Consider the following 20727-nt stretch of genomic DNA (forward strand, 5'->3'; position numbering starts at 1 on the left):
CTAATGATTCATTAAGGGCAACAAGAGATGCCGCATCAAAGGAAGATCTGCCCGTTAATGGAAAATCCGATCCACGCGCAAAGATAGCCAAAAAGAGATATAGGGAAGACAAAGCTCCCATAAAAATAGAATATAATCCATGTGACAATCCCTTTCTAACGGTAGAGGGATACACTATCGACGAATGGATAAGGCGTCGTTCCTGTGGGACAATAGGAGGACGGTACCTACCCGAGGATGACCCCGAGATAATTATTCACGTGAGTAGTAGTTCCGAGGAGGAAGACAACGAAGAATCCGAGGATGACCCCGAAGAGGACTTTAACCCGTCTGATGATGATACCACGCCACAGTAGTGCATGAAGATGTCTCGTATTTGAACCCGATAAGCAGAAGACTTTCAGCCTTGTTCCTTTTTTGTTGTTAAATCACTTCCTTTTGTAACCCATGTGTACGTGCTAGAATAAATATGCATGGTCTTCTGACTATGTTTTGTACGAATAAGTCCTTTTCGAAGGCAAGTTTCCAATAGATAAATGTTGTGCTTGTTTAACCCATGAGAATCTTTTGACTTTCTATATCACACTTGCTACTTGATCATATTTTCATATCCAAAGAGTTACCATTCTTTGATCTTATTACCCACTACAAAGAATATCAATGTTCTAAACGAGTATACTTGAACGTATCAGAATGCCGCCTCGAAGAGCTGGACGTTGGAGACCCCGAGGTCCCGGAAGAGCACGTGGAAGGGAACCACGACCCGTCCTGGGCGAACGTGATAAGTGGCGAGGCATTACACCACCACCACAACCACCTCCACCCCCTCCGCCAGTTGAAGTACCGGCTCGCAGAATTGAAGAAATCTTCTTAAGACAGAATCCACCAATGTTCCATGGACTGGGAGACCCAGCCGAGGCTGAAACATGGATACGTGCACTTGAGCGCATATTCAACTTTCTACAATGCACTGACCAAGAGCGTCTGACTTGTGTAACATTCCAAATGACGGGGTCAGCAGACTTCTGGTGGGAAGCACGCAAGAAGATATTAAACCCCGAGCAACTAGCAGGACTGACTTGGGAACAATTTAAGTTAAGTGTGTACGACAAGTACATCCCAAAGAGTTATCGCAAGAAGAAGGAGACAGAGTTCTACCACCTCAAACAGGGTCGCATGTCGGTAGCACACTATGACTGTACCTTCTGTGATATGGCAAGATACGTCCCAGGCCAAGTAGACACGGAAGAGAAGATGGCAGAGAAATTTTGTGCCGGTCTGAGGTACGAAATAAGGATGGCTTTAGCCAGCCATGGAGGACTGTCATACCTCGAAGCACTCAACCGAGCCTTAGACATAGAGGTAGCAATGCCCAATGAAAAACATGTCACAACTCCGCACCTCCACCTGTGCAATTCCAACCTAACACCTCAAGGGACAAGCGAAAATGGGAAGGAAATCAAACTCAACAATGGCAAAAGAAACCATGGCAAGGTCCCAACCGTCCACAAGAGTTTAGAAAACCCCTTGTGCACAACTTTGCGGGAAACTACCAACCAAAACCACTTCCCTGCCCTAAATGTAACAAGATGCATGGCGGGAATTGCAAGGCAGGAACTGATGTTTGCTACATATGTGGCAAGAATGGCCACTTTGCAAGAAACTGCCCAACCAAGCCCGCTGGAGTAAGACCAAGACCACCTTCTCATTTGCAAGCAATGCAAGCTCTACCCGGGAGAAGGCAACATCAACCGCCTCCCAAACTACCTCAACGCCAAAGCCTTCCATCTCAATCAACTGTTTACTCACAAGCAAGAGCTTATGCACTGAGGCAGAAACAATCTGAGAAGAACCAAGGAAATCTGGCAGGTATGGGAAGAAATTTCGACATACCTATCATTCTATTGTTTGATACGGGTGCATCACACTCCTTCATATCAGCTCACTGCATGAACACTTTAAATATTCCAACAAAACCAGCTGAACCTAGGATTAAAGTGGCTTCACCGATAGGAAGCATTGTTGAAATCGAACATCTATGCTCGAACGTAGAAATCACTTTTGGAGAACATAGAATCATAACCAACAACTTAAGCGTCATGCAAATGTGGGGATATCAATATAATCCTAGGAATGGATTGGCTAGCTGAAAATTTTGCCACTATCTTGTGTAATCAACGACAAATTTCCTTCCAAACCCCAGGAACGGAACCCACGAGTTTCCATGGGATTAGCATGGGAAAACGAAAATCTATAATCTCCGCCTTACAAGCTGCAACACTTGTTAGAAAAGGGCATCCAGCCTACCTCGTTTACCTGAATGAGGAGCAAAAGGATGAAAGGAGAGTCGAGGATGTAGAGGTAGTGCGTGAATATTCCGACATATTTCCCGACAAACTACCTGGCTTACCTCCGGATAGGAAACTTCAATTCACCATCGATCTAGAACCCGGAGCCGCTCCAATTTCCAAGGCACCATACCGAATGGCCCCTAAAGGGGTTAGAAGAACTCAAGATCCAACTTCAAGAGCTTATGGACCTAGGTTTCATTCGACCTAGCGTCTCACCTTGGGGAGCACCTGTACTGTTCGTAAAGAAGAAAGAAGGAACGATGAGAATGTGCATAGACTATCGGGAATTAAACAAGCTGACTCTGAAGAATAAGTATCCTCTACCAAGGATAGAAAACCTCTTCGACCAACTCAAAGGAGCTAGCGTGTTTTCCAAAATGGACTTGAGATCCGGCTATCACCAACTGAAGATCCAACCCGGAGATATACCAAAGACGGCATTTCGAACTAGATATGGTCACTATGAGTTCGTAGTGATGCCCTTCGGTTTGACAAATGCCCCAGCAGTGTTCGTGGACCTAATGAACCGTACTTTCCACCCGTACCTCGACAAGTTTGTCTTGGTTTTCATAGATGATGTACTCATCTACTCGAAAGACCGCAAGGAACATGAGAAACATCTAAGGACTGTCCTAAACACATTGAGGCATGAGAAACTACGCTAAGTTCAATAAGTATGAATTTTGGCTCAGCGAAGTGAACTTTCTCGGGCACATCGTGACCGCAGAAGGAATTCGAGTGGACCCAGCAAAGATTGAAGCCGTGCAGAACTGGAAATCACCAACAACCCCAAATGAAATTCGAAGTTTCTTGGGATTGGCTGGTTACTACAGAAGATTCATCGAAGGACTTTCCAAAATCGCGAGGCCAATGACTCAGCAGCTGCAGAAAAACGTTAAGTTCTCATGGACTCCAGAATGCGAGCAAAGTTTTCAACTACTAAAGAAGAAACTAACTGCGGCACCAGTATTAGCAGTCCATGAAGCTGGAACAAATTATGTGGTCTACACCGATGCATCAAAGAATGGACTTGGTTGTGTCCTAATGCAAAACGGGAAGGTGATTGCATATGCATCGCGACAACTACGACCACACAAGCTGAATTATCCAACACACGATTTGGAGCTAGCAACAGTGGTGCACGCACTAAAGATCTGGAGACATCACCTCTACGGAGTCCGGTGTGAGATTTTCACAGATCACAAAAGTCTCAAGTATTTCTTCGAACAGAAAGATCTCAATATGCGACAACGAAGATGGCTTGAACTGGTGAAGGACTATGATTGTGGCATAAACTACCACCCTGGCAAAGCTAATGTTGTAGCTGATGCCTTGAGCCGAAAGACTCAGCATGTAGCAGTTCTCCTTACCCAAAAGGAAGAACTACTGCGAGAGTTTAGTAAGCTAAAATTGGAAACAGTGCAAACAATTGAAACTATGCAAGGAAGGGTAGCCACCTTGGTAGTCGAACCCGACTTGAGAAGTCGAACCGTGGAAGCACAAAGGAAAGACGAAGCTTTGGAGAAAATACGAGTAAAGGTGAGAATGAAAGAACATGGAAATTATCAAGAGGAAGTTGATAACGCCCTTACCTTTGAAGGGAGACTTTGTGTGCCAAAGGATGAGGAGCTCAGAAATGAGATCATGAGTGAAGCGCATGACACTCCCTACACCGCCCACCAAGGAAGCAAAGTATCACGACATGAAGAAGAAGTTCTGGTGGGACAGAATGAAGAGGAGCATTGCATTGTTCGTCGAACGATGCCTATCTTGCCAACAAATCAAGGCCTTGCATCAACGGCCACAAGGGAAGTTGCAACCCTTGGAGATTCCCGAGTGGAAGTGGGAACACGTAACAATGGATTTTGTGACGGGATTACCCAAATCCAAACAAGGAAATACCGCCATTTGGGTAATTGTGGATCGCCTCACCAAGTGTGCCCATTTTGTTCCAATACCCATCACACACGGGTCGGAAAAATTAGCCCAGTTATATGTTCGAGAGATCATACGAATCCATGGGGTTCCCATATCGATTACATCAGATCAAGACTCAAGATTCGTATCCAGATTTTGGAGGAGCCTACAAGAAGAACTGGGCACAAGATTGAATTTCAACACTGCTTTCCATCTAAAAACTGATGGGCAGTCGGAAAGAACCATCCAGACATTGGAGGACATGCTCCGAGCTGTTGTACTCAACCGAGGAGGAAGCTGGGATACGATTCTACCCTTGATTGAATTTGCATACAACAACAGTTATCAAGCAACCATAGGCATGACGCCATATGAGGCTTTGTATGGAAAGAAATGTAGATCGCCACTCCACTGGGATGAGGTCGGCGAAAGAAAAGTGCTAGGCCCGGATTCAGTCGAGGAAATGATAGAAATCGTGCGAAAAATCCGAGATAGAATCAAGGAAGCGCAAGATAGACAGAAGTCTTATGCGGACAGCCGTAGAACAGACCTACAGTTTGAAATAGGGGATAAAGTCTTTCTGAAAGTATCTCCCTCAAAAGGGATAACTAGGTTTGGGATCAAGGGCAAATTAAGACCTCGTTTTATCGGACCCTATGAAGTACTGGAAAGGATAGGTCAAGTGGCGTATCGTTTGGCGCTACCACCAAATCTGGGAAATGTACACAATGTTTTCCATGTGTCACAACTTAGGAAATGCATGTTTGATCCAAAACATGTAATTCATCAAGAAGAAGTAATCATGAACCCAGACCTGAGTTATGAAGAAAAGCCCGAAGCCATCTTGGATTGAAAAGAGCAACATTTGAGGAATAAAACCATAATCTCGGTAAAAGTCCTGTGGAAGCACCACAGACAAGAAGAAGCGACATGGGAAATTGAGGATAAGATGAAAGAACAATATCCAGAACTGTTCACCTAAAGTCGTTTCTTTTAAAGTGGGTAGAATGTAACATCCCACATTTATTTTAATGCTAATAATAGTTTCATATAGAAAGTGTTGGATACCATAAAGTGGAGTAGTAGTTTAAACTACTATGTTTGCTTGCTTTACATTTTATCTATGTTAAGAAAAATTAATTACTAAGATGTGAGAAAGGAAGCTTGCTAGAATGATAAATACAAGAAGTCGAGGAATGATTTATGCAAGAGCAAGTATAGTAGAAGAATATTAAGTGTCCATGTACATATATGAGATAATGCTCTTTAACATGATTATATACAGTAGCAATACATGTGTAATTATCAACTCTCTAGTATTTAATACTATACAATAGCAGCTTCTCGGATAGCCATTCATTATTCTTGAATGCCCACTTTCTCTCCCAAACCATGTCCTGCAGTCAAAGAAAATGAGTTTGTAATACTAGAAGACAAAGTACTTCTACACTCTACTTCCTTATTTAGTCAAAGAGTAAATAGTCCATGAAAGAACAACTTTGACATCATTCTATTGATGGTGACACCGAAGCACACACGCGTTACCATCTTTCAAATTCTTGCAAGAATAAACCCTTCCCCATGCATGCTCCAACAGTGAGTTAATTAGCATAGTAAGTTAATTAGAATCAGAGGAATAAAGTCTCCAACATCATGATGAGTATGATGAATTTGAGGAGAAGAGTTTTATGTTTCTTGTCGCCACATTCAAGATCACACGGTAAGAAATTAACTATAAATAGAACATCCCTCTCAACCTTTTTCCCATCACAATCTCTCATCAGCTTCATCGCATAAATGTATCTTTTCCACACACAAAAATCCATGTTTCCACACATTCAAGTTTAGAGGAAGGTGCTTCAAGAGCTTAGCTAGCAAGTAGAGGAAAGTTGCATTTTGTGCACTCACCAAGTTTTCTCATTGTCTAAATATGTTCCCTACCAAAATTCTTTCTTTAAAGCATGACATCATTTAGTACATATCTCTGTCCCAAAACTCAAAATACAACCATTCTTAGTACTTCTTCAAAATCTCAACTTTTATGCATAAATAGGAAAAATCATAGCCTCTTAAATCACAAATATATGAAGCCACCCAAATAGAAATTTAACTAAGGAAATAAGAAAAACATACCTTGGCTAGAATTCTGTTCTCCGGCAGATCGGCGGCAGCTCGGCAGTGATGGCGAAATCCGGCGAAAGGACGACACTTCTCCGTCCTCTTTAACGTGTTTTCTATTCCTTCTAATTTCTAAAAATTGTTATGCAAAGATTCAAAATTTAGAAGCTCGTTTTACAAAATTCAAAATGAGATAAACTTACTTTCCGAGCAATGAAAACGGCGGTGACCGGAGCAGCGCCGGTGGCAGCCGTTTCCGGCAGAGGCGAGAGAGAGAGAGAAGAAGTTTGAGAGAGAGAGAGACGTTGGGGAGGAAGGAGGCAAAGGAGAGGAGTTTGAATAAGTAGGGTTTCATCTTTTAATTACTTATTGGGCTAAAGAATGGACTTTAAGTTTATTTCCAGTTGGGCCTCTTTAAGTTGAACAAGTTACACCTCTTTAAATTAATTCACTGGGCCAAGGATAGTTATTTTGGTTAAGTGTGTGGGCTAGAATTAATATGATAACAAGAGGAGCCCATAATTTCCTAATTAATTCTTTGATAGATGATTTAATAATTATGTTTGGATGAAATTAATTTCTTGAGCTTATGTTCTCGTAATTAATTTAAAGAAGTATGCTTGCATAAGTTCTTGGAATTTCTTAGTTGAGTAATCTCTTGGTTAGTTGTTTCCAATAATTAAATCCCTCGATTTACTTGAGTGAAAGGAATAATGTTTGAAGGAATAAGAAATAGGATGCATATCCTAGGTGCATGACATCTACTTTTACTTATCTTGAAGCTAAATAGTTGTTATTAATTTTCTTGAGATAAGGCATTCACAAGGAAGTAATACCCTAAGGAGGAGGTATTTTTGTATCAAAGTTGCAAGGATCTAAGGTGAACTTTCGAAATTATATACAAATGAAAGTATGAAATATTTTGAGATAATATTTATCTATGCAAATGATATTGTCTTGCCATAAATTGTTTTGGTTTTATGTAATGATGCATATCTGTGTTGGTTATACCGAATGTGCTAAGCCAATTAAAGTAAGAATCGAATTCGGGTCCCAGCAAGGGGAGAGTCCCTATTCGGACTAGTGTACACGTGGACTGTGTGTCATCGAGAGGGTTGGCCGGTCCGGTGTCCGTGGAAAGTGGCCACTTTCCCGGCACAAGAAGGAATGTTCAGATATGGCAAATTACAGAAGGAATGAGACTGCAGTCAAACTTTTAAGCAAGGGAATTTAGTAAGCTTGGGCCCTTTTTACTAAAACTCTCAAGTATTACTACAACGATGACATGACAATATTTCTTTTATAAATGTATATGTGTATATTTCGGCAATGTGTTCACTGAGTACCTTTGTACCCAGCCCTGCATATATTTCTAAATGTGCAGGTTGAGCTGCGATGAATGGAGGGGGAGTGCTGAATCCAAGGGGCTTATTTCTAAATCATGCAGTACTCTCGGAGGTTCATGTCTTCATACATGGAACCATGTTTCAGTCATTCCGCTGTGCTAGTTTCTACTCTTTCCCTAAGACACTGATATTTGAATAAATCGTGTTGTACGAACCTCTAAACTCGAATCCTTATGGGATCGAGTGTACCTTATCTAAGTACTCCCTTTATATTTCTCTTTTATTATATGATTTACTCTTATATCTTCTTCCCCATTTCTATCTCCTCTTCTAAATTCTCATCCCCAATCACATTAACCATGTTTTACTATCCTTAGTAAAATGCGGGCGTGACATAATGTATTAGTTATCTAACTGCACCAATATTTAGTATAGCTTTAATTTAATTGTTGTTCATTTATTATATTGTATCTCAAAAGGATAAAAAGTTTCGGAAATATTTATTGATTTTTAATAGTCTCATTTAAATTGCAATTACAATTTGGTTTATTTGTGCTAGATGATAGTAATATCTACATCAATCGTGTTACCTATGTTGCATTTTTATTCTAAAAGTAGAAAATAATTTCGGAAGGAAAAAAGTCAGGCTTCATTAATCATGAAAATATTGAGTCATGAGCTATTGCGTTATCAGGATTATAATTTTGAATATTTGTGCATGTTTGTTTGACATGGATTGTGTGCGAGGAAAATAATCTAATTCCTATTATTAAATTCATGAAAATATGGAAAATAATATGATTCTGATGAATTATTAAATTCAAGTTTGATAAATTATAAGGACATAAGAGAAAGAATAAAATTCCTAAAATTAGGAAATGTTACATATACATTCAGGATTCTTTTTTCCTGTCTCAACCTAGGTTTTTTTTTTCATATTTAGGATTTTAGAGATATATGCATAATTTCATCAATCGTTCTCTTCTACTTTCTTCATGTCAACAAATCTATATAGAGGGATTTAATTTCAAAACGATCAGCGATGGCTACAAGATCACGACTCTGATTGAATTTTGCATTTTGCTCGTCTAACCATGGGTTTGCTTTCATCGTTTAGTTTGTTTAATATAGGAACACATTATTTGAGCTTTGCAGCGAAAAATAAACAAATTTAAAGTAGATAATAATAAATATTTTGTGATATTGCTTAGTATTTATTCTTATATGTGAGAAGATGGTTGTTATAAGTTGCTCAATTCCACTCATGCTACAAAGAAGAAGAAGACTTAAAAAAAAATCTATGATTGCTCGAAAAAAATGATAGCGTGGAATCGTATGATATTGACATTGTAAATTTCTACTCTGAGGTGTATGATGTTTTGACGTCTACGATAATTTTGAATAGTTGATTTTCTCTTGGGATTCAATGAATCAATTGAAAAGATTCTGAGTTCGATGATTTCAATGGTCACTAATTTTACTATTTTGGATCATCCTTTAAATTAGACTAAGTCTAAATATGGAAAGCTTTTAATCAATTTCGCACTACTAATAATGTGGATTTCATAATCCACTAACACTACTTTCACTATATTATTTTTCTCTTACTTTACCAATTGTATATTAAAACTTATGCCATTAACAAGTTTGTTTTTTTAGGACGGAGGAGTTATAAAATACGAACACTGCTAAAATTCTTGATTATTGTGATTTTTAATAATGCTTTATTGTACTCCATCCGTCCGTCATTAGGAGTCTCGATTTATCATTGTAATCGGGCTTCCATTAGGAGTCCTTATTTACTTTTACTAAAAATGTTAGGTAGACCCCACATTTTACTAACTCGTTCTACTCATATTTTATTATAAAACTAATACTACTTACGTCCCTACTAAGTTGAGTCATATTTCTTTTTGGGATGTCCCAACTAAGTTGAGTCATTTCCTTTTTTGACAAAAAATAAAACATCAATTTATTTTATTCCATCACCTACTTTAGAGCATCATTAACGCCAGCGGGCTGGACCGCACCTAGGTCCCGGACCGCGGACAACGCTTTGGAGGAGGGAGAGGACGGGGCTGGGCCGCGTCTGGGGACGAGCCAGCGGCCTGAGGCCGGGCCTGGTGCGGTCTGGCCCACGTTGTAGGCTCCTGGGACGGGCCGCAATTCAATTTTTTTAAATGAAAGGAGGAGAGGAAGAAGATGACTGCGTGGGAAGAGAGGAGGAGAAGAAAAGAAAGGAGAAATTTTTAGGTTTAATATATTTAATGGGCTGGGCTTTATTTTAATTTTATGTATTTAAGTATTTGTTCAATTTTAATGGGTTGACTTTTTTAATGTATTTTTTTTAATTTTGAATTTTCTATGTTTGTAATTTTCAATTTTCGAATGAATTATGAATTTTTCATGTTATAATTGCTCAACATTTTTTATTTTTACGAATAAAATAGGTTGTAGTTGGGGCTTGCAGATTATTGGAGTTGTGGTCTGACACATAAAATTAGAGGAATGATGACGTGGAGGTGACTTGGGCTTGGATCCGGGTCAGGGTTAATGATGCTCTTACTCTTTTTTTATCTTTCTTACTTTATTCTCCTCTCCTACTTTCTAACACAATTTCTTAATTTTCGTACCCAAAAGTTTTGACTCAACTTAGTTGAGAAGGGTCCACATAAAAATGGGTCTCACATTCCACTATCCACATTCCTTTATACTCTTTTCGTCCCACCGAAGATGACTCACTCTCCTTTTTAGTTTGCCAAGATAACCCATTAATAAAAATAGAAATTTCTTTTCTTAGGACGAAGGATTCTTAAAACTCATGTCGAACTCAAATGAGACTCCTAATAACGAATGAAAATGGGGTACATTTTATATCTATTTTATTTATTAAATTCAAGTAAAAACTGTAATTTAAGAATCTCAAGAATCATAATCCCAGTGTTGCGTGCTGTCACGACAACTTTCCCTCCTCAGCGAGCCCCTTTGCTAAACGAGACGTCTGCAACGCAGCTTGTTGCGGGCTCGGACTCATCTCGAGCGAGCTCGCAACCAGCTGTAATGCGGGTGCCACCATAATTTTATTAAGACTTTTTTAATAAATTATTAATTGATGGAGTAGTATAGTAAATAAAATAATAATAATAATAATAATAATAAAATAAACATTATTACTATTACTATTAAAGTGTAGTACCTATTTATTTTTTCATTATATAATCGTCAAAAATATTATTTTTTCTTTAACTTTTATTTTACATTTTATTCTTTTCACTAAATTAATAAACATCACAAAATTTAATTGCGACATCATGAAAAAAGATTAAAATTTAATTTAATCAGGACGAATAGAGTAATATTATAAGAAATACTCCATATTTTTTTATAAATTAAATATTTCACTGAAACGATTATCAAATAAAATTATTTAACTCGACGTTACAACTAAATTTAATCACTCGTTTCAAATTTGAAAAGGCCTGAAATAAATGCAGCTAATGAATTCCAGTCAAACTGAAATCCATTAGAAAACACCCCGACCAATCCACGCCGTGGGATCGCATCAACAAGGAATCGACGGCCGAGATTCAAAGTCTAGCCATAGGCTCAGATTTCAAAGATAAAAGAAATATGGTCGGAAAGGATGATGATTAGCTTTGAAGCTTTGACTGGAGAGAGGGAGAGAGATTTCTCTGCCTTTATTTTTCTGAATTTCTTTTCCACCTTTTCCCTTTTTTTGGTTTCGGTTTCTCCTATATTTCTCGCTCTCTTTCTCTCTCTCTTCTCTTGTTTCTGTTGTGAACGCAGAAAAGAAAGAGAGAGAGGAAAACTAAGAGAAAAACACATTTCCCCCATTTTGCGATTCACTTTCATTTCCTAATCTGGATTGTGCTCTTTGTTCGGTTACTTTGATTGAAGCCACATTTTCATCTGATTCCTCTTTGCTGTGATTCTATTTGGATTTGTTAAATTCATATTTTTCGACGATGAATATGATGCGGCGGCTGAAGAGCATTACTTCCGGCCGCTCCTCCGTTTCAGATCCTGTAATTTCTTTTTCTTCTTCTTCTGTGTTTCTTTCTTTGTGTGCTCATGAATTTTAATTGTAATCAAAATGTAATCATTTTTGGAATTATTTGGGATTGGAGAAAAGAAAATGTTTGGGAATTTCAAAGATTGGATTTTTGGTGGTTTTATTTCTATTTGAGCTTTTGATGATTTGTCCTTTTATTAATTGATTCTTTTTTTAGAAGACATGTTATTATTTGTGTGTCTAGAATTATGTTACTTACATTCCTCTAGTGCTGATATGTTGATACGTGTGGACTTGTAGCAAAGTTGAGGATGTTGATAGCGACAGGAAATCTTGTGATTTTTGTGGATTTTTGTTGTTGTCTGTTAATAAGTGGCTCTGAATTGCAGCTGCGTTTTGTTTTTGTCTATTTTGTTTAATCTTTGAGGATGTGTCTAGTGAACGATCAATAATGCATTGGCACCATATTTGGTAGCGTTTGTATGATGATATCTGGAAATGGAATGCAATGAATCACAAACGCAAGATCAAATCTGAAATTTGATGATTTGTTTGGCTCAGGGTGGGGAGCCTAGCACTATTAAGAGGGCGAAGGTGGATCAAGAACTCGATCAGAGGCTCCCGGGTGGAGTAGAGACGGTAGAGAACAGGATGCGGGATCCGGAGCAGCACAACGAGTTAAAATCTGTTGCGAGCACATCTGGCAGTAGTCATGATAGACGAGACAAGCCTGGCTACGATGAGCTTCCCAAGGAGATGAATGAGATGAAAATTAAAGATGATAAGAAGAGAGATGGTCATGAGGAGAGCCACAAGGTTGGATTTAAATCATATTTCGATGTGAAATAATGTTACTTTGATGGATAAGTTTGTTGACATGGGAATTGTTTGCTATTTCCAGGATGTGGAAGCCGCGGTCGTCAGTGGCAATGGGACAGAAACTGGTCAGATAATCGTGACTTCAGTTGGTGGCCGGAATGGGAAACCAAAACAGGTGATTGTGCTTGCTGGCTGTTGTTGATCATGTTAGCATATCTTTAAATCAATGTGTTTATGTGATTTCGTTTTATGTTATCCTTAGACAATGTCATACATGGCTGAGCGCGTTGTTGGAACTGGTTCGTTTGGAGTTGTCTATCAGGTAATGTGGATCGAATTAAGTACTTATGAAAGGCGGTGCGTTGTATTATGGTGTCCTAATGTGGTTTGTGGTGTAGGCTAAATGCCTTGAAACGGGTGAATCCGTGGCTATAAAGAAGGTGCTTCAGGATAGGAGATACAAGAACAGGGAACTGCAGGTAATGCAGATGCTTAGCCACCCGAACGTTGTGCAGCTGAAGCATTCCTTCTATTCTACTACGGAGAAGAATGAGGTGTACCTAAATGTCGTTCTAGAATACGTACCAGAAACTGTTTATCGGGCTTCCAGGCACTACACCAAAGTGAATCAACACATGCCCGTCGTCTACGTTCAGCTGTATGTATACCAGGTACACTCTATTTCTTGTGATTGTTATATTTGTCGTCCGAGTGGTTTATTGTATGTTGAAACTTCGAATCATGGTTCCCGTTGTTTCTGATCTGAAATTGCAGATATGCCGAGCCCTAAATTACATTCATAGAGTTATTGGAGTGTGTCACAGGGACATTAAACCACAGAATCTACTGGTATGATTATTCATTTCTGTTTGAACGTAGATAACTTTTGTCGAAATCGTGCATCGCTGTTTCTAAATTAATGGAAGCCTTAACCAGCACTCGTTCATTTTCTCTTGTAATTAATGCTGCAGGTTAATCCTAGCACACACCAGCTTAAGATCTGCGATTTTGGGAGCGCAAAGATGCTGGTATGTAATATCACTTCAGAGTTTGATTGAAATCATACCAATCCATGAAGGTCTCTCATTCAGATTTGTGTTTTTTTTTGGTACAGGTACCCGGTGAACCAAATATATCGTACATCTGCTCCAGGTATTATAGAGCTCCCGAGCTCATCTTTGGAGCCACGGAATACACGACTGCGATTGATATGTGGTCAGCTGGCTGTGTTATGGCTGAGCTACTCCTGGGGAAGGTAGGCATATATCCCCTGTTTGTCTGAGAATGAGAAACATCTTCTACTTATGTTTTATTTTGGAATTTAGTCATCATGTTATTATAATGGGTGCAGCCTATCTTTCCCGGGGAGAGCAGTGTCGATCAGCTAGTCGAAATAATCAAGGTATGCTCACACATTCTGCAAACCCGACGTCTTGCCTCTTGTTGTATCCCAGCCCTCAGCTGTTACTTTTGTGTAGGTTTTGGGAACACCAACGAGAGAGGAAATCAAATGCATGAACAGACACTACACCGAGTTCAAATTTCCTCAAATCAAAGCCCACCCGTGGCACAAGGTTTGTCATCCTTGACTAGGATGCCCTTTCCCTACCATCCAAATTTTCCATGTAAAACCACCATTTATGAAGCTATCTTTTGCAGGTATTTCACAGGAGAATGCCTGCTGAGGCAGTGGATTTGGTGTCCCGGCTCCTCCAATACTCCCCGACTCTACGTTTCACAGCTGTAAGTTTTTCGTTTTAAAAACTCATCTATACATTCTAACATACATACATTTCAAGATCTCGAATATGAATCTCTTGTTTTTTCCCCTTTAGTTGGAGGCTTGTGCACACCCTTTCTTCGATGAGTTGAGAGCAACAAACGCGTACTTACCAAACGGGCGACCACTACCTCCTCTGTTCGACTTTTCACCAGAAGGTGAGTGTGTTCCACTCTGCCCAAACGGGCTATTTATACGCTATCCCAGCCTCTCGATTGTAACTGTTGGGTCGAAATCTTGCAGAGCTGGCCGGTGCACCTCACGAGCTGCTGGAACGGCTCATTCCAGAGCATTTGAGGAAGCAAAGTTGATGAAAGTAAGGAGAAATTGAAGTTCATCAAGGGGATGGATGACACGACGGTTCTGTTGAAATATGCAGATATATATATAAATATGATATAGATGCCCAGTTTGCAGGTGTCCACCTTGTTGATGGAGGCTTACAAACTGGAGATGGTTTTATTAGTTTATTTCTTTTGTATTTAGTTCTTTTTGTTCTAAGTTTTGTTCCTAATATAAAAATGAGAGTTTTGCGTTTTCATGATTTAGTCTGTTGTCTTTGAACATGGCTCGTATGTGATGATAGTATCTTGAATTTAACATACTCCATGATTAAAATATTTAATATTAGTAGTTTACATTATCATTAAGAATTGGAACTTTGCATATATACAAAACCCCAAATTTTGTAAGGCATTTTCGGACTTCTTTATTCATAAAAGATATAGTTAGCATGTTTCTGTCCAATAATTTATCTGAGTTATGGGAGGACAGGGTATTTATGTATACTATAGTACTATTGAATTTTCATTTAATATTGACATGAGATGTTGAAATAAAATGATGAACAATTGAAAAGGGACAGTGAAGGATTTTTTTTCCGTATGATTAAATATTTTGATAACGATATAGGGTCACAAAAAAATGATAAATAATTTAGTTAAGATATAGTAGTACTAAAATACATATAAATGATGATATAGAAAACTATAAAGAGGACACATTGATAAAGTTAGATTGGATCATTACTCATTAGTGGCAGATCAAATCATCATAATTACAATCTCCCAATTCATCATATTAGTAATAAACAAAAGATTAATTACCTCAACAAAGAAATTGATCAATAACTTTTTTTATGTACGAAAATAGTAAGTTTGATTATTTATGAGCATATCAAAATTTAGTGCCACTTAGAGCATTGAAAATTTGAAATCAAATTTGAATTATAAAAAGGTTACTATTTGGCTTATAAAAATCAGAAACCAAAAAAAAAAAAAAAGAAGAGGAGGAGGTATTTGAACATTCTAATATGTACGTACGTGTCCGTGTGTATACAAACTATTAATATCCAATCATACAGTTTTATTTTTATTGCAATTAAACAACTTCATTATATACTCCATATACTAGTCTTGAAAGCTATTAGAAACCTAAGGAAATGGAGTACATAAATAATGTACATGGTATTATTTTAATTCACGATTGTCCAAACATTGGGATCTTAGCATGCCAAAAATTATATGACTGTGACATTTATTTGAATAAATAATAAATAATTTTAGATATAGGTATGAGTTGGCGCTCAAATTGTAAATGGACGGCTGAGATATACCAGATTATCTTTTCCTAGTTTGGTGTTCTTCCAATCATGTAATTCCATCTTGAGATTCAAATTCAATTGTTGCGGTAAAGTCAGGTCCATAATAGAGAAACATATGGTATGAATCATGCATGCCTTAATTTTCGTCAACTATAGATTATTATAGTACTCCCCTTTTGATTTGCGGTAAATGATTATGATTTATGAATAATCACATTAATTATTATTTTTATTTGGGTCATTATAACATAATAATTGTCTTCTTTTTTTTCTTAACAAAACATGAGCTATACCTAAATCGCCAGTTTCGATTCCGAATTGGCCAAATAATAACGGCTCCATAAATTGTAAACTAGCTGCTGACTTGAGTGTTTTTCCTATTTTATGAACAATTGTAAATTGGCTTGTAAATTCGGGAATTCGAACTCGAAATTTCAAAAATATCATATCCAATATCCGACCCGTATGTGATTTAGGGTACCCTAATACCCGGTGCGCGCGTACCCGAACCTAACTAATCGGATACCTATAAACCCAAAATTAGTATTTCAAATTTATTCTTTTATATAAATTATATTTTGATAAGAATATAAATTATTAAAAATAACACAATAATACTATTTATTGACTATTATTAAAAATCTAAACTTCAATTCTAATGCTTTGGCTTTCTCTAGATTAGATATTTGTGGACATTAGACAAATAGACACTACTTAATTTTAAAATAAAGAAATTTTTGCATAAATCTACATGTGATTAAATAAATTTACTCTAGATTTACCCTAGGGGCTAGGGCCATAGGCCCTATACTAAATAAAATATTTATCAAAATACATAATTAATCGGGTATTAATCGTGTACCCTAATACGAGCTAATAGGGGTTTCGGGTACCCTAAATCCAAAAAATTCTAACATTAACTACCCAAACCCGTACCCGAACCCATAATTTTGGATTTCGGGTACCCAAAACCCGTCGGGTATTGGGTCGGGATCGGGTATACCCGAAACCCGTGGACTAAATTTGCAGACCTAATTGTAAACTAGCGGATATGTTGGACACCCATAAACATTGAGCGACTAAGACTCCAACTATAACGTAAGCGTAACCAACAGTGACAGAAGGAGAATTATACAGCAAACAATCCTGTGATTTCTAAGCACAACTCATAGGCTTCAATATTACTACCATTATTTCTCTCTACTCGATAAAATATTAAAATTATAATTTTATCTCTATTTTATTATTGCTCGTATCTTAAAATTTGTCACTTAATTATTTCTTTTTTAGTCCACTCCTAAACATTTGTCACTTTATATTTTTATCATTTTTAATAATAAACCCCACATTTCATATTAATTTATTTTCATCATATCTTATTATAAAATTAATATATAAAAATAGGATTTACGTGCCACCAATTTTTTCAACTAATTTTCTTATGTCACGTTAAATAGTGCCAAATTATTATATTCATTCAATCATTCAAAATGACCTACCAAGAAGTAAAAATAAATTAAAAAAATATCTCACACAATCCCGGATCTGATCTCCATCTCTGACCGTCCGATCAACCCACCTTCATCACAACGTTCAGACAAATCTAAATCCAATCAGGAAACAGCGCAGCACCGTAACAAAACGATGTCGTTCCCGCCGGACTCTCCGTCCCCCGCCGCCGTCGATACGACGCCTCTACTCTCCGACCAGATCTTCCGCCCCCACCGCCGCCCTCGCTTCCTTCGCCGCCCGCCCAGCCTCCGCGGCGCCGCGAACTTCCTCCGTCGCGCCAGCAGCCGGAGCCGCGCCATGCGCGAGCCCTCCGTCCGCGTCCGAGAAGCAGCGGCCGATCAAATCGAGGAGCGGCAGAGTGATTGGGCTTACTCGAAGCCGATAGTGATTTTAGACCTCGTTTGGAACATCTCCTTCGTGGTCGTCTCAATTTCGGTGCTGATTGTGAGCCGGAACGAGACGCCTTCGATGCCGCTGAGGCTCTGGACTGTGGGTTACGCGCTGCAGTGCCTTCTTCACGCGGTGTGTGTTTGCTGGGAGTATAAGAAGAGGTATTCGGGCCACAATTTGGAAGGGGGCGACGGAGCTCAATTAGGGTTAGGGCACACTCGGAATTACTCGAATTCCAGCTCCGGAAGTGATGACGTGGAATCTGACGGTTATTTTTCCGATCACCGGCAAAGTAATGATGAAGCTAGGTACAGTTTATCACAATTTTACGCTTTTTTAAGGGGCAATGTTCTCATTTTCACCTGAGTTAAGAACTTAATTTTGGGGGGCAATGTTCTTATTTTCACTCGAGAATTTTAGGGGCAATGTTCTCATAGTTTGGAATAATGTGCAAGGCAAATTATCAAGATCTTAATTTGTGATTTTGTGATGCTGGTGCCTAGAAAAATCTATACTTTCTCAAGTTTGGGGATTGTGGATGGGGATTGGAAGATTTGTGAATTAGGATTTAGATTGTTAACTACAATTTGGACAGAATAATTTGAGTCAGGAACTGTTTGTGCTTGATGAACTACGAGACGTTTGCATAGCTAGGTGCAGAATAATCGTGACTACTGCTTTGCTTGAATTAGTTGAGAGAAATTTGGCAAAGATGAGAATTGATTTGAGTCCATAGCCACAGTATATTCATGACATTCACTTGTTTAAAGTCGAGAATTAATTTGAGTCACGGTGACAGAATACCAAGTGTTTATTCATTGCATTATTTGCTGGTTCTAACAGTTGATGCACTTCACTTTTGTCTGATTGTAAATACTATCATATTTGAGCCCTGCATTTCCCTAAGCTTGCCTCGGAGTATGATCCAAGAAGCTTTCCGTTGACCTTTTATGCTCCTTACTATCCTAATTACTACATGATATTTATGATTACAATGTTAACTTGCTGATAGTTTCCTTGACAGCGTTGCTAAACATCTGGAGTCTGCAAATACTATGTTCTCATTTATTTGGTGGTTAATTGGTTTCTACTGGGTTTCTGCCGGTGGCCAAAGTCTGCCAAGTGAAGCGCCTCAGCTTTACTGGTTTGTCCAACTATCTATGTACTGAAGTTATTTATGCTTGTCCTGTGTGTTTATGAATCCTCAACCTTTATCTTTGCAGGCTGTGCATAACATTTTTGGCATTCGATGTGTTTTTTGTTGTCGTTTGCGTTGCTGTAGCGTGTGTTATTGGACTTGCTGTTTGCTGCTGTCTACCTTGTATCATCGCAATCCTATATGCTGTTGCCGACCAGGTAGGTTAAAATCATGCCATGTTGATTTGAAATTGATTTCACTCTTTCCTGTATAGTTTAACTAACTGAATAAACTTCACATATCAACTTAGTTCGTAGTCATATACTTTTACTAGAATCCTTGTGTAAAATCCGACACAAAGACGTGTCATATACTTTTTGATACTCTTGATACCGCTGCTAATTGTGATGTAAGTGTAAAATGTTCTGCTTCTGCAGTTGTAATGGTTGGACTTGTATTTCAACCAACAGAGAATTGTGTGCGACTAAGTGATGTCAATTAATACCATAAAATGTGTGTTTTTCATGTTTGTGTTACAGGAAGGAGCTACTAAGGATGACATTGAGAGACTTCCTAAATACAAATTTCGGAGAATTGGTGATTTGGAGAAGCGAAGTGGTGAAATTCAAGGATCATTTGGTGGAATAATGACGGAATGCGACACTGACTCACCCATTGATCATGTCCTTCCTCTGGAGGATGCTGTATGTCCATCTATTCTGTTTTGCAATCCAAATCGTGTGGCATGATGTGTCTTTACACTACTACTAGTATTTAGCTCAGTAATTCATGCATATATATATTGATGCGATTGAGATTTGGCTTTTTATACTCAGGAATGCTGCATTTGCCTCTGTGATTACGATGATGGAAGTGAACTGCGGGAGCTCCCTTGCGCCCACCATTTTCACGTGGCTTGTATAGACAAGTGGCTGTACATGAACGCAACCTGCCCTCTCTGCAAGCTCAACATAATAAAAAATGGCAACCTTAGCGGTAGTGAAGAAGCATGATCATTGAAAAAGCTACCTCCATCGCTCTGGGCATCCCCGATGCTGGCTGGGTGGTCTCGTCCCTGCCTCGAGCCTCATGTGAAGCAAGGCAGCAGCTGCTGCCCATGTATGTGATATATCTACTATACATATATATAGCCCTTTGTTATTAAATATAGTGAGTTGATATGGTGTTCGATAGTAGTAATGTTTTAATCCCAAACCATATAAATGTGAGGTACTAGAAGAGCTAGCTTTTTTTAGTTTCTCATGAGTGTTGCACTCTGTGGTGTAAGAGAAGGAGCAACAGTGTATTTATTGCCCACCTCATTCCTCGATTTTTATGTAAATCTTTGTTATTCCATATTCTACTCGTCTTGATTTCTCTATTTCCGTGATGAATAAATAAGGACTTTAGAAGGGATGCATGCTTAAATCAAAACTGTCGAGCTGAACTAAGCATACTTGGAAGCATAACCATCGATTTTGGTCCAAAATCGGAAAATAACAGTTGAAAAATAAAAGAAAAAAGTAATTTGCACCAGCCGGGAATCGAACCCGGGTCTGTACCGTGGCAGGGTACTATTCTACCACTAGACCACTGGTGCTTCTTGTTATTTTTCTTCTGTGAATATTAATTGATTAATTAAGCTAATCGATCTCAGTCAATTGTTCATAGATTAGCTATCACTGCATCTATCTGAGTATGTTTCACATTAAACAGAACT

The 20727-nt window shown here is 38.5% G+C and overlaps 3 protein-coding genes and 1 non-coding gene across 5 annotated transcripts; 2 read left to right on the top strand and 2 right to left on the bottom strand.

Annotated features, from left to right (window-relative positions):
* Positions 1 to 5465: 5465 nt before the first annotated feature.
* On the bottom strand, positions 5466 to 8842 carry LOC125199212. The gene is made up of 4 exons (XM_048097313.1): positions 8767 to 8842; positions 6590 to 6741; positions 6402 to 6518; positions 5466 to 5665 (listed from the first exon to the last, which is right to left on the bottom strand). The coding sequence occupies exons 1-4, from the start codon at positions 8840 to 8842 to the stop codon at positions 5582 to 5584; spliced, it is 429 nt and encodes a 142-aa protein (XP_047953270.1). The 3' UTR covers positions 5466 to 5581.
* Positions 8843 to 11450: 2608 nt separating this feature from the next.
* LOC125201334 (shaggy-related protein kinase alpha-like) lies at positions 11451 to 14912 on the top strand. Its single transcript, XM_048099397.1, has 13 exons — positions 11451 to 11778; positions 12327 to 12581; positions 12667 to 12759; positions 12847 to 12906; positions 12983 to 13255; positions 13359 to 13433; positions 13556 to 13612; positions 13699 to 13839; positions 13936 to 13986; positions 14063 to 14158; positions 14244 to 14327; positions 14420 to 14522; positions 14608 to 14912. Exons 1-13 carry the CDS (start codon positions 11719 to 11721, stop codon positions 14673 to 14675), a joined length of 1416 nt encoding a protein of 471 aa, XP_047955354.1. The 5' UTR covers positions 11451 to 11718; the 3' UTR covers positions 14676 to 14912.
* Positions 14913 to 17501: 2589 nt separating this feature from the next.
* LOC125211599 (E3 ubiquitin-protein ligase At1g63170-like) lies at positions 17502 to 20363 on the top strand. Of its 2 annotated transcripts, none has more exons than XM_048111469.1 (5): positions 17502 to 18177; positions 18882 to 19013; positions 19093 to 19225; positions 19547 to 19711; positions 19844 to 20363. In XM_048111469.1, the coding sequence occupies exons 1-5, from the start codon at positions 17612 to 17614 to the stop codon at positions 20018 to 20020; spliced, it is 1173 nt and encodes a 390-aa protein (XP_047967426.1). In that variant the 5' UTR covers positions 17502 to 17611; the 3' UTR covers positions 20021 to 20363. The 2 variants fall into 2 exon arrangements, with proteins under 2 accessions (XP_047967426.1, XP_047967434.1); XM_048111477.1 differs by having other exon boundaries at positions 17503 to 18177; positions 18894 to 19013.
* Positions 20364 to 20536: 173 nt separating this feature from the next.
* Positions 20537 to 20607, bottom strand: TRNAG-GCC. The gene has a single exon. It is a non-coding gene; the product is annotated as a tRNA-Gly (tRNA).
* Positions 20608 to 20727: the final 120 nt, after the last annotated feature.

The sequence above is a fragment of the Salvia hispanica genome, chromosome 1 (genome assembly GCF_023119035.1).
Source record: "Salvia hispanica cultivar TCC Black 2014 chromosome 1, UniMelb_Shisp_WGS_1.0, whole genome shotgun sequence".
Classification (NCBI taxonomy): Eukaryota; Viridiplantae; Streptophyta; class Magnoliopsida; order Lamiales; family Lamiaceae; genus Salvia; species Salvia hispanica.

Coding starts and splice junctions, on each gene's coding strand:
- LOC125199212 (XM_048097313.1), bottom strand. CDS start 8,842: ATGAAAGCAAACCCATGGTTAGACGAGCAAAATGCAAAATTCAATCAG. Junction 6,519..6,589: donor CCGTTTTCATTGCTCGGAAA/GTAAGTTTATCT, acceptor AACAATTTTTAG/AAATTAGAAGGAATAGAAAA. Junction 5,666..6,401: donor AGAACAGAATTCTAGCCAAG/GTATGTTTTTCT, acceptor CTTTGACTGCAG/GACATGGTTTGGGAGAGAAA.
- LOC125201334 (XM_048099397.1), top strand. CDS start 11,719: ATGAATATGATGCGGCGGCTGAAGAGCATTACTTCCGGCCGCTCCTCC. Junction 13,256..13,358: donor TTCAGCTGTATGTATACCAG/GTACACTCTATT, acceptor CTGAAATTGCAG/ATATGCCGAGCCCTAAATTA. Junction 14,159..14,243: donor AAGCCCACCCGTGGCACAAG/GTTTGTCATCCT, acceptor TATCTTTTGCAG/GTATTTCACAGGAGAATGCC.
- LOC125211599 (XM_048111469.1), top strand. CDS start 17,612: ATGTCGTTCCCGCCGGACTCTCCGTCCCCCGCCGCCGTCGATACGACG. Junction 18,178..18,881: donor CAAAGTAATGATGAAGCTAG/GTACAGTTTATC, acceptor ACTTGCTGATAG/TTTCCTTGACAGCGTTGCTA. Junction 19,014..19,092: donor GAAGCGCCTCAGCTTTACTG/GTTTGTCCAACT, acceptor TTATCTTTGCAG/GCTGTGCATAACATTTTTGG.